Source organism: Bombus vosnesenskii, unplaced genomic scaffold (genome assembly GCF_011952255.1).
Source record: "Bombus vosnesenskii isolate JDL3184/JDL3185 unplaced genomic scaffold, Bvos_JDL3184-5_v1.1 scf7180000015539, whole genome shotgun sequence".
Lineage (NCBI taxonomy): Eukaryota > Metazoa > Arthropoda > Insecta > Hymenoptera > Apidae > Bombus > Bombus vosnesenskii.
Window position 1 is genome coordinate 2,042 of NW_022884037.1, and position 13,776 is coordinate 15,817.

Sequence of the window (13,776 nt, forward strand, 5' to 3'; positions counted from 1 at the left end):
ACCGTTTAAGCGCCGAAACAAGCAAAATAGCTCCCAAATCGCGATGATATTGACGGAAACTAACTGTCATTTCCTTCCCGTTGGAGATATTTCAACGTTTAAGCGCTCGTTGAAATCCATTTTACACTGCAAATGTAATGCACTACCGTTTAAGCGTCGAAACATGCAAAATAGCTCGCAAATCGCGAAGAGTTCGTCGATTTCGATGACATCTAGACGCCATTTCCTTCCCGTTTTAGATATTGCGACGTTTAAGCGCTCGTTGAACTCCATTTTACACTGCAAGTGTAATGCACTCCAGTTTAAGCGTCGAGCAAGCAAACTAGCTCGCAAATCGCGAAGATTTCGTCGGTTTTGACGGCAACTAACTGTCATGTCCTTCCCGTTGGAGATATTTCGACGATTAAGCGCTCGCTGAACTCCATTTTACAGTGCAAACGCAATGCACTACCGATTAAGCGTCGAGACGCAAACTAGCTCGCAAATCGCGAAGATTTCTCCGACTTTGATGAAAACTAAGTGTCATTTCCTTCTCGTTGTAGATATTTCGACGTCTGAGCGCTGGTTGAACACCATTTTACACTGCAAATGCAATGCACTACCGCTTAAGCGACGAGACATGCAAAATAGCTCGCAAATCACGAAGATTTCGACGATTTCGATGAAATCTAGCCGTCATTTCCTTCCCGTTGGAGACATTTCGACGAATAAGCGCTCGTTGAACTCCTTTTTACACTGCACATGCAATGCACCACCGTTTAGGCGTCCACAGCAGGCAAAATAGCTCACTAATCCCGAAGATTTCGTCGATTTCTATGAAATCTAGCCGTCATTTACTTCCCGATGGAGACATTTCAACGTATAAGCGCTCGTTGAACACCATTTTACGGTGCAAATGTAATGCACTACCGTTTCAGCGTCGAAACATGCAAAATAGCTGGAAAATCGAGATGATTTCGTCGATTTCGATGAAATCTGGCCGTCATTTCCTTCCCGTTGGAGACATTTCGACGTATAAGCGCTCGCTGAACTCAGTTTTACACAGCCAATCTAACGCACTACCGCTTAAGCGTCGAAACACGCAAAATACCTCGCAAATCGCGAAGATTGCGTCCATTTTGACGAAAACTAACTGTCATTTCCTTCTCGCTGGAGATATTTCGACGTTTAAGCGCTCGCTGAACTCTATTTTACACTGCAAATGTAATGCACTATCGTCTCAGCGTTGAAACAAGCAAAATAGATCCCAAATCGCGAAGATTTCGTCGATTTTGATGAGAACAAAGTGTCATTTCCTTCTCGTTGGAGATATTTCGACGTCTGAGCGCTGTTTGAACTCCACTTTACACTGCAAATGCAATGCACTACCGTTTAAGCGTCGAAACAAGCGAAATAGCTCCCAAATCGCGAAGATTTCGTCGAGTTTGACGAAAACTAACTGTCATTTCCTTCCCGTTGGAGACATTTCGACGTATAAGCGCTCGTTGATCTCTATTTTACACTGCAAATGCAATGCACTACCGTTTAAACGTCGAAACAAGCAAAATAGCTAAAAAATCGCGAAGATTTCGTCGATTTCGATGAAATCTAGCCGTCATTTCCTTCCCGTTGCAGATATTTCGACATTTAAGCGCTCGTTGAACTCCATTTCACACTGCAAATGTAATGCACTACTGTTTAAGCGTCGAAACATGCAAAATAGCTCGCAAATCGCGAAGTTTTCGCCGATTTCGAAGAAATATAGACGTCATTTCCTTCCCGTTGCAGATATTTCGACGTTTAAGCGCTCGTTGGACTCCATTTTACACTGCAAATGTAATGCACTACCGTTTAAGCGTCGAGACAAGCAAAATAGTTCGCAACTCGCGAAGATTTCGTCGATTTTGACGGAAACTAACTGTCATTTCCTTCCCGTTGGAGACATTCAGACGTTTAAGCGCCCGTTGAACTCCATTTTACACTGCAAATGCAATGCGCTACCGTTTAAGCGCCGAAACAAGCAAAATAGCTCCCAAATCGCGATGATATTGACGGAAACTAACTGTCATTTCCTTCCCGTTGGAGATATTTCAACGTTTAAGCGCTCGTTGAAATCCATTTTACACTGCAAATGTAATGCACTACTGTTTAAGCGTCGAAACATGCAAAATAGCTCGCAAATCGCGAAGTTTTCGCCGATTTCGAAGAAATATAGACGTCATTTCCTTCCCGTTGGAGATATTTCGACGTTTAAACGCTCGTTGAAATCCATTTTACACTGCAAATGTAATGCACTCCAGTTTAAGCGTCGAGACAAGCAAACTAGCTCGCAAATCGCGAAGATTTCGTCGATTTTGACGGAAACTAACTGTCATTTCCTTCCCGTTGGAGATATTTCGACGATTAAGCGCTCGCTGAGCTCTATTTTACACTGCAAATGTAATGCACTATCGTCTCAGCGTTGAAACAAGCAAAATAGCTCCCAAATCGCGAAGATTTCGTCGATTTTGATGAAAACAAAGTGTCATTTCCTTCTCGTTGGAGATATTTCGACGTCTGAGCGCTGGTTGAACTCCATTTTACACTGCAAATGCAATGCACTACCGTTTAAGCGTCGAAACAAGCAAAATAGCTCGCAAATCGCGAAGACTTCGTCGATTTCGATGAAATCTAGCCGTGATTTCCTTCCCATTGGAGATATTTCGACGTTTAAGCGCTCGTTGAACTCCATTTTGCACTGCAAATGCAATTGTTACGTATTAGCTTATTGACATCGTTCAAATTTTAAATTTAAATTTTACTGAAAATTTTTTTTTTTTTGAGTTTGAGTTTAATCTGAAGGGAGATAAATTGAAATGATATTATTGTGTATGTAATACTGATTTAGATTTCTAATTAATACGGTAGTTGCTGCCACCGGAAATAGTCTAAAGACTATTTCAAAATATTTTACTTTTATTATTTTTTCGTTTAATGGGTAGCGTTAACTGACGCTTAATGCAACTGGTAAACGAATTCCACTTTTGGCTAACCTGCTATGTGCAGGGATACTGGCACGGGAGAGGATTAAAGCTGTGAACAATAAATATTTGTCCTCGTTGAGCGGATTTTTATTTGAATGTAGGATTGCTTAGATTATTACCTTTATATATATATTTTATTAGCCGGATACATATATTTTAGCGTTGCTGGATTGGATAGGAATGTGAGATTTTTCGTTGTTTTATATAAATTTATTTTTACGTTTGACTTCTTCTTCTCTTTTAATTTCGCTGTAGTAGTTTGCCGTTAGAACCGAAACTCAAATCATTTACTACGATGGATTCTGTTACCAGATTTTCTTGCCTTTTGAGTTTAATAATCGAGGATGAATCTAACGATCCTCTCTGTGTGGGACACGTGTGATTTCGCAAGCCTTGCCCAAAGACGGGTAGTATTTTACCAACAGTAGGAGGAGGAATGCGAAGATCGACGGGTGTTTTTGATAATCGAAAACACCGTTTGCACAAACCAACACAGCCAACGATCCTTTGGTTAAATTTCCGAAGGGAAATTGTTCTGCTATTTCTCTCTTATAATCGCATGCAACGATGGCAAGAATATCGGTAAATAGCAATGCCGGTATAGCTCTTAATTTTCGATTGACCCCGACGATGTATTTAATAGTCCTTTCTGTGCGGGATTTGTGTGATTTCGCAAGCCTTGCCCAAAGACGGGCAATATTTTGCCAACGATGGGAGGAGGAATGCGAAGATCAGTGGATGTTTCAGTAGCTGAAAACACCGTTCGCACAAGCCGACACAGCGGACAACTCTTTTGTTTAAAGTTTGAACAATGATTCTATCTTCGAAAGCGTCCGCGAAAATAAAACGAGACCGATGATACGAAGTTCTAATTCGATTCTCGAGGGCAACGAAATTATCGGAGAAGAAGGAAATTCTCAAAATTAATTTTCTTACCTTGAGGAGTAGGCGCTGTCTGGCGCCATTTACCTCAGCTGCTCCGTTGGTCGTCGAAGGTTTTACTGGGTTTATTACTTGAACTCGAATATAGTTTACTATCAACGTCTACTTTATTTATCTATTTCGATACGGACAGAACAATTTACTACCTGGATTAATACCGCAATTACAATGCGCGTTCAAAGATAAAATTTTCTTTTTACTTAGTCGCGGCTCTCTTTTCTTGACCGAAAAACTAAAGACCCCGGAGCGCAAAATACTATACAAAATTTCTAAAAATGAGCGCAATAACGAACATAGTAACAATACAATTAACAAAGAGTGAACAAAATAATTATAAACCGTAATAACGAAGATCGCAATAATAATGAACAAAGAATAATGAACGGTAATAACAATGATCACTATAATAATGAGCGAAGAATAATGAGCGTAATAAGAATGTTTACCAGAATAATAATGAGCAAAGAATAATGTAATAAAAGTATTCACCAGGATGATAATGATAATTATTGTGCTGCTCTACGTTGCTTTGCTTATTTATAATGCCATCCCCCACGGGGTGGTGGTCCGCTGGGGGTACGCTTATGTTTGTTTTTGCGATTTTGATGTTTTCCCTTTCTTGTTGTTTCCCTAGGTTTCGGTGATCGACGTTCGAACAATGTTTGCGGAGGTATTTCCATCAGAGGTTCCTTATTATTATTTTTTCTTTTAAATGTTTATGTATGATATATATATATATGTCGGAGATGAAAGAACACCGGAGCCTTTGGAATTTTGGATAATCCCGCAACATTGTAACCTAGAATCTACTATAGCTGTAATTGAACAATTGTAGTTATTCAACCCGATTGTAATTGTTCGTGAGTGTTGATAATGAGCTTGGGCTCGAGGCGACAGTCAGTCGCCGAACGTAGCCGCGGTCACGGGATGAACGCTTTCTCTAACGAAGGTATGGAGTAATTCTATAGCTCTCCTCAAAAGAAATATTCGTGGCGACACGCGACAGTAAACATTCCAACGGTTTCTGTCCCGTGGCTCGCCACGCGCAGACCCTATTCTTCGAGGAGGATGATTGCCAGATGTCGATGCGTCTCCGCAGTACATGTTCGGCTAGCCCGAGGGCCCGTTATAAATCTTAAGGTTTAGTTAACTAAAGTCCTTCAAACAGACAAACAGTCTCAGTCCCAACTACGGGAAGATAGGTGAGACATATTTTTGAACGAGCGGCGTCTCCCACTAGCAACTTTCCCTCGAGGGCGGCTAGCATCTTTTTCTAACCACCGATATGGAGATTGACCAATTAGCAGCAACGTAAATTTCCCTTACTTTCTGAACGAAGGCTTTTCTCGACGAATCCGATGATCTCGTATCCTTAGACACACCCCGTTATAGTTTTCCTCCGTGGTATCATCGGGACGGGAAAGACATTCTTTCTCGCGATCTCATTGATGAAAGGAGTAACTCTTTACGACCAGTGAATATTACGCGTCCGACTTAGATTTTGTGAGTACGTTCATCTATCATCCCGTCGACCGCGGATTCGTTATTGAACCTAGGATCATTGTCATTAGTTTCTCGAGCACCTAACTACCGCGGTTACTTGTCCGGTTCTATAATAATCGTATTTGCACTAGTCAATGTCTTCTCCATTGCATAACGACAACGTGTAACCCAAACAAAGATTCGTTTCACGCCCCTAACCCTAATTCTAATGTAGAGACGACATATATATATATATTAATATATAAATATAATATATATTAATAAATATAATAATATATAAATAATATAAATAATAATATATAAATATAATATATATTTATAAATATATATATATATATATATATATATATATACCTATTCATATGAATATTTCTCTTGGCAGTGTAGTATTCATACGAAATGAAATGTCAATTATTTATTTATCCTTTACCGAAATGTAGGCTAGTGTTTCGATCATTCGCGGAGAGACGCGATCGCGAGATATCACGTCAACGAGAGTTGTAAGTTCTCGTTACGATTAAACAATCGACGCCACGAACTGATCGATTCCCTTATTTCGATTATGATAATAAGGGTAGTTCAATGAAATTTCACAGAATTAACACAACTAAATTAATGTTTATTGCAACAACTTATTAACTAGAAGGATATAAATGGAACAACAAAAAGAAATGTGACTACGTAATGCGCGATACAAGATATGTGTGGACTGTTTGGCTTCTCGAAACGTTCTGATTCTTTCTGGAAGGCGACCCCCACTACCTTCGGATCACGCCACATTCTTTTACGCCAGATAAAATAACGGCCACGAATCGACGTTTCTGGAGGTCGCCCTGCTTAATGAACCATGCGCTTGCCACTACAATGTTTGTTTTGCCGGGCAGCCGTGACGATCCGTCTGCGACATTATAGTGCCGCGACCGACAGTTAAGAATATGATCTATGGCAAGCCGCATGGCGTAACATCCTCCCCCCGTTGAGAGGGTACCGATCAAATTAGCGAGATGTGGTTGAAGTTCCCATCTTAGTTCGTCTCGGTGGCTAGTTGTTCGGGTTTCTCGAGATCGGGTTGAATTGGCAGTGGGACAAGCCTTTTGACGGCCCGATCCAAAACGCTCTTTGCCGTCTGAACTGTAGCTGTCCGGATGACACCATCGGCGCCTGGATTAACCTTGATAACTCGGCCCAGAGGCCAATGCATGGAGGGAACGTTGTCCTCTCTGAGGATGACGATTGTGCCTTTTTGTTAGCTCGTTCAAATACTCCTTATGCCAGCGGTTCCAAAAATGCTGTTTAAGCTGTTGGATATGCTGCCATCTGGAGAGTCGGTTCGATGGAATGTCTCTGAAATCTCGATCACGTAAGCACATTAGTGAATCGCCAATGAGAAAATGTCCGGGAGTGAGGACTAGGAGATCATTTGGATCGGTGGAGATAGGAGTTAGCGGGCGGGAATTGAGGACTGCTTCTATTTCTATGATAAGAGTATTCAATTGTTCAGAGGTGAGTAACTCGTTGCCGGCTACACGCCTGAGGTGGCGTTTAAATGACTTCACTGCTGCTTCCCATAGCCCACCGAAATGCGGCGAATGAGGGGGAATGAAGCGGCATTCGATTTGTTTGTCGGCTAAAAATGCGGTTGCTTTTTCCTTGTGATCGTCCGATTGTAATAAATCGTGAAGCTCTCGTTGCTTGCTCCTCTGAAGTTGGTGCCATTATCAGAATGGATGGTGGAGCAATAGCCTCGTCGAGCGATAAATCTGCGAAGAGCGGCGATGAAGGCTTCGCTAGTGAGATCGTCAACGAGCTCGATGTGTACCGCTTTAATTGCTAGGCATACGAAAATGGCTACGTATACTTTTATCTGACGACGGTTACGATCTCGTTTTTCCTTGATGTGGAACGGCCCGCAGTAATCGACGCCGACGTTTCTAAATGGGCGAGATTCCGTTACTCGCGCCTCCGGCAGATTACCCATCACGTATTGTACCGGCGGTGGTTGAGCGCGGCAGCAGCGGACGCAGCCTTTGATCGCCCGCCATACTTGACTTCGACCGTCAACGGGCCAGTATCTTTGTCTTACTGCGTATAACGTAGCCTGCGTTCCGGAATGCATGTGGATCTTGTGCTCGTGGTCTATGATGCGTGTTGTAACGGATGACTTAGGTAATACTATGGGATGTTTCTGGGCGAAGGTCATCGACGAATGACTGAGTCGACCCCCGACTCGCAATATTCCTTCCTTGTCTATGAACGGATTGAGTCGCGTGAGCTTACCCTTTATCGCCGCGTTCCGATCTTTTTGGAGTGTGCGAATTTCCTCGGAGAAATGGATGTTTTGCAACAATTTTATCAGTTTATTGTGCGTTATGCGTAATTCAGTAACGGTTAGGGGTGCCGCTCGGTTCCTTTTCTGTTTCCAACGGAGGCAACGAGCTATGATTCGTATCAACTTGGGCCAGGATGAATACCTTTGCAACAAACAGTAATCGGCGGGGTTTGTGGACAGACAAATCGCCCCTTTCTGCTCCGGTACTTCAATTTGCGGTGTTAGCGCCCATGTCGGCCAATAGCCTTCCGACTGGTAGAGCCATGCAGGACCGTGCTGCCAGATGGTTGGGCGCAGAAACTCTTCGGGTGTTTGGCCGCGTGATATTAAGTCCGCGGGATTGTCGTCGGTAGGAACGTGGCGCCAATCGCGGATGCTGGTTTTTGTTTGAATTTCGGAGACTCTGTTAGCGACGAATGTTTTAAGGGTGTGAGGTGATGTATTGAGCCAATGGAGGACGATAGTGGAATCGGTCCAATAGATAGTTCGAGTAATTTTGTGTGATAGGGCTTGTTGTATTGTCGACATCAGGGACGTAAGAAGGAGTGCTCCGCTCAGCTCGAGCCGAGGAATGGTCTGGCACTTGAGTGGGGCGACTTTCGATTTTGCGGTTAAAAGTTGGGTCCAAACACGGCCGTTGGTGTTAAGGGTTCGAAGATAAATACAGGCTCCGTAAGCCTTTTCGCTGGCATCGCAGAAACCATGCAGTTCAATTTCCATTGCGGACTCGATTATTGCCTTGCGTGGGAACCTGACGTTGTTTAATAAGGGTAATTGGGCATAGTACCTTTCCCACTCTGTATGTAACTCGATCGGAAGTGATTCATCCCAATCGATTTTCGACGACCATATTCGTTGAAGTAGCATCTTGGCCCGAACAATCACCGGTGCGAGCAGACCGAGCGGATCGTAAATTTTTGCAATCTCCGAGCTGATGATTCGTTTCGTGACTCGAGACGGCGTGGGTTTGACTTCGACCGAGTAAAGAATAGAGTCGTCGGATGAATTCCAAAACACTCCCAGCGTCTTCAAGGTTTGCGAGTCGCCCAAAAAATGTTGGTGATTTGTTTCTTCTAAGGAGAGTCCGTGTAATAAGTCATTATCGTTTGACGCCCATTTTCGTATGTTTAAGCCGGCCAGTTGAAGTAAATTGGTGAGTTCTGTTCTGAGCGTGAGGGCTTCGTCCTTCGTTTCAGCTCCGGTGAGAGCGTCGTCGACGTAGAAATCCCGCTGCAGTACCTGTGCTGCACGTGGAAATCGATGTCCTTCGTCCTCTGCCAGTTGCTTGAGGCACCGAATAGCTAGATACGGGGCTGCGGATAAACCGAACGTTACAGTGTTAAGCTCATATGTTTCTGTTTCTCCACTCGCGCTGCGCCATAATATCCTTTGATATTTCCGATCCTCTGGTCGTACGAGGAATTGCCGATACATTTTCTCGATGTCGCCGGTGAGTACGTATTGATGAGCGCGGAATCTAATTAATATATAAAATAAATCTTCCTGTAACTTGGGTCCTGTGTGAAGTGTATCGTTTAAGGAGGTTCCGGTAGTGCTTGGTGCCGATCCGTCGAAAACTACACGGAGTTTGGTGGTTTGACTCGATGCTTTGGTCACGCCATGATGGGGTAAATAGTATCCGTTGTCGTCGGAGTGGTTGTCATTGACCTTCGTCATGTGTCCCAACGCCAGGTATTCCTGTATTACCGTTCGATATTCTGATTCGAAGCGTTTGTCGTGCTGGAATCGGCGATTGAGTGAGGCGAGTCGTTTACTCGCCAGCGTTTTAGAGGATCCGAGTGACTGAAGCTGATCGTTGAAAGGTAGAGCGACGATGTATCGTCCTTCGCTGGTGCGTCGGGTGTGGGCTTGGAAGTGTTCTTCGCATCGTCGATCTGCCTCTGAGATATGTTTAATTGAGGGTCCTTCATCGATTTCCCAAAACCGCGCGAGGTCTGCTTGTAAAGTCGTCGTGGATGTGTGAAATATGTTTGTAGCGGTTTGGGAAGTTGGACTCCCCCCGATTACCCATCCGAATCGCGTCTTTTGCAGACGCAGTCCAGGCTCGTCTGGCTGCGTGAGGTTGACTTGTCTCACACACATCGACGCGAGTGTTGAACCTGAGCTTAATAGTACATCTATCGGAGCTGGTAAATGAAATCGTGGATCGGCCAATTTGAGATTTTTTGGTATCTCAAGTGTCGAACGATCGATGGGTTCGCTGGGAATTAAGGTTGATATGATTGGAATGATAAGGAACGTTAATGTCCGCGTGTATGTACCGTCAGTGGAAGTGATCGTGTCCGTGATGTGTCGCTTAGAGGTCGTTGTCAATGTATCTAGAGCTCCGATCGGGACCGAACATTTGTTTTGCCTTATCCTTAACGATTTTGCTAATTCCTCGGTAATGAAGTTCATACTGGATCCGGTGTCGAGCAACGCTCGACAACGGATTGGTTGCTGTTTATCATTCAAAATATTAATCTGCGCTGTGATGACTAGATCATTGGACAGTAATTCGGATGCTATTGGTTTGATATGTTCGGTCATGAACGGAGTCGTCGATCGTCGGCGTCATGGGTTGTGTGTTCGTTTGTCACTGGGCGGTGGACTTGGAGACGCGGCTGTTCGTGGTGTTTCCGATCTGTGGTCTGTTGTGTGCCTTTTGCGACGAGTGGGTGATACGTAGGGTGGCAAAGAAGGTGTTGTGGATCGGCTATTTGATGGGGAAGATTTCGGGCTGGACGTGCTGGAACGAGACCCTGAATGGCGTTTTGTCCTATGCAGCATTGTATGATGTCGTTCTCCGCATACGCGACATGATCCTGCGAAACAATGCTTCGTTGTGTGCCCTTTCCCGAGGCAGTTGAGGCATAGTGATGCCCTTTTGACCTCCCGAATGCGTTCGCGAAGGGATTTGGTTTTGAAGGTGTCACATCTCCAAATGGGGTGTGGTCCTTGACAGGTGGGGCATGTTGGAGTAACCTGTGTCGCCGTAAGTGCATGCCCTCGTGATGCGCGTTGACGGACAGGAGTAGTTTGTTCCGGTGATTCTCTTGTTTGTCTGACTGTGGTGATCGGTCTGGAGCTTCGTGCTAATCTCTCTAGGAAGTTTAGTAAATGAATGTACGGAGGCACCTCGTTATTGGGCAGCGTCATTTCCCATTGCTTTTGGATACTTAGTGGATGAGAGGATGATACTTATTTTCGAGAGGATGAGGCTGTTGAGCATAGCACTGGTATCGGGGTAGGATTCTCCTAATTTGTTCAATGCATATATGTGTTGTTTAAATGTGTGGACTAAGCGCCTTAATTCCGTTGGAGATTCCTTGGTTATCCTTGGATAATCAATTATTGCCATGCAGTGACTGAAAGCTGTGTATCGTGGACATTCGAAACTTTCCTTGAGAACGGCAATAGCCTGACTGTAGTTTACATTACTAAGGGGTAACGCGTTTAAACAATCGGCTGCTTCTCCTTGCAGGGCGGACTGCAGGTAATGGAATTTCTGTATGTCAGTGAGACTAGGATTTTTATCGATTGTGGAGGAAAAGGTATCATAAAACGTGTTCCATTTTTTTAAGCTTCCGTCAAAGGTAGGGAGCCGAAGATCTGGTAATTTAATGGATATCGGATTTAAACTTGCGGATGATGCACAGGTTGGAGGGTTTATGGATGTCGACGGCGAAGCTGTTTGCGCGTTCCTCAGAAGATTTTGTAGCCTTATGTCTACCGCGACGTACTGATCCCTTATTTCGAAGCCGCGCGCTTGTTCCTCCTCGTCCAATACTTCTAATTCGAGTTGAATCGCTTCGAATTGACTCGCAACTTCGGTCAGTTGTTTCTCGTAATTCTTTAATAAGGAATTTTGCTGACTCTCAGATTGCTCGTACTCGTCCAGTCGATTCGATAAATATGTGAATCGGCCGCTACAATAGCCTCGTCTCCGACGCAGGGAGATGAGTTGGTCTTCGCTCGTCATCGTTGCCGAGGATAGGAGATGGTTGAAATAAGGAACGAGCTTACCTTACTGTCGTGCGGCGCGAGGTCGCGTGTATGTTAAGTTGTGAAATTCGTTGCGTTGATGATTGTCCAGCTGCGACGGAAGGATGCGTGGTTGCGTTCCCTTGCCAATGGGATGTGCTTCTTCGAAGATGACGCGCCTGACGTCACTGGTTTCGCTGTAGTGGATGCTCCTGCTTCCGCTGCTGGTTTTGATAAAGTCACGTGGCACTGTGTGGTCACTGGTAAGTGCACTCTTCACTGGCACGTGATCCGGCTCGAAGGACCAAAATGTTTCGATCATTCGCGGAGAGACGCGATCGCGAGATATCACGTCAACGAGAGTTGTAAGTCCTCGTTACGATTAAACAATCGACGCCACGAACTGATCGATTCCCTTATTTCGATTATGATAATAAGGGTAGTTCAATGAGTTTCACAGAATTAACACAACTAAATTAATGTTTATTGCAACAACTTATTAACTATAAAATATAAATGGAACAACAAAAGGAAATGTTACTACGTAATGCGCGATACAAGATATGTGTGGACTGTTTGGCTTCTCGAAACGTTCTGATTCTTTCTGGAAGGCGACCCCCACTACCTTCGGATCACGCCACATTCTTTTACGCCAGATAAAATAACGGCCACGAATCGACGTTTCTGGAGGTCGCCCTGCTTAATGAACCATGCGCTTGCCACTACAATGTTTGTTTTGCCGGGCAGCCGCGACGATCCGTCTGCGACATTATAGTGCCGCGACCGACAGTTAAGAATATGATCTATGGCAAGCCGCATGGCGTAACAATATGTCTTTGCTAACTTTCTAAATATATGTAGACGACGTTTTAAATTGCTAGTAGTTGAAACAAACAATATGATATATTTTTGAGTGATCTATAAGGATTTACAGGCCCACTGGGAAATCTTATTAGTGTTCTCTTGCACTATGTATTAAAGCGCATCAACACCGATAGAAGCACTGTACACGCGATATCGTCGCAGTGTCTCCTGAAAATCGGCGATAAGTCGCTCGAAACTTTACTGGAAACATTTCTCCATGTTCTACTGACAATCACATAGCATGTGTCATTGCTGGAATTTGATAAATTTGGTTGAGAACACGAAAGAATTTTCCGTTTACAGTAAAGCAAGGGACTATCGAGTTGGAACAATTCGTGTTTGAAAATAGCGTTCTATGCTAAAATAGCGGTGGAAATTATACTACATGTAAAAGTGAGTCATAAAAACAAATACAATTTTCTTATTTTCTATCTTTTTTACTTTTATCGCAAGTTTGATTTCTATACATATAACTGTTTTCAATTTAAGGAGGAACTTATTTTCTTAAGGGCTTTTCATACAAATTTGAAAAATAACTGTTGTTTTTGATCCCTTATCTCTATCTTTATCCTTCTATTTTTGTGAGACTGTATCGGTTATTTATTCTTAACTTTTACAATCCGATCTAATTTATGTGCCGTAGTAATTTTCTGTGAATAATTTAGAGATATGTGAAATCTTGCTATATATATATATACTGTTTGGTACCTATTAGAATTGCGTTCGATCTAATGTGGAAAATTCTTAATTTTAATAAAATAGTTTCAAATTGCTAAGGCTGGGGCAAACTAAGAAGTTTCTGGAATATACAGGGTATTAAGTCGCTTCGCAGATATGTGTACATCGGGACAATATGTTACATATGTAATCCCTTACACAGTTTCATATTATCTTGTAAAATAATCATTCTTCTTTTAATATCAGTTGGTTTTTGTATCTTTATTTCATTTATCTCATAGGTTATAATTCCTTTAGGAAATTTTTGCAAAAATTATCGCTGGAAATTTTCAGAAAACCTTATTCCTGAACAAAATTTGTTTTGTACTACGAACTGTCGCATTTAAATAAGAAAAATTCTATTTATTTAATTTTGTTATTAAGCTTATTCATATCCAACTTCAAATTATCTGTAGCTTGTTTATAATTAATTAA

The 13,776-nt window shown here is 43.0% G+C and overlaps 1 protein-coding gene across 1 annotated transcript; it reads right to left on the reverse strand.

Moving 5' to 3' along the window:
* Nucleotides 1-7,074: 7,074 nt before the first annotated feature.
* Nucleotides 7,075-10,326, reverse strand: LOC117241256. Its single transcript, XM_033507220.1, has 2 exons — nt 10,059-10,326; nt 7,075-9,089 (listed from the first exon to the last, which is right to left on the reverse strand). Exons 1-2 carry the CDS (start codon nt 10,324-10,326, stop codon nt 7,075-7,077), a joined length of 2,283 nt encoding a protein of 760 aa, XP_033363111.1.
* Between the last annotated feature and the right edge of the window lie 3,450 nt (nt 10,327-13,776).

What these genes read in the sequence shown, in the direction of transcription:
- LOC117241256 (XM_033507220.1), bottom strand. Translation starts at nt 10,326, where the DNA reads ATGACCGAACATATCAAACCAATAGCATCCGAATTACTGTCCAATGAT. An exon ending in CACGATCACTTCCACTGACG is followed by an intron (nt 9,090 to 10,058) that starts GTACATACACGC and finishes GTTTATCCGCAG; the next exon opens with CCCCGTATCTAGCTATTCGG.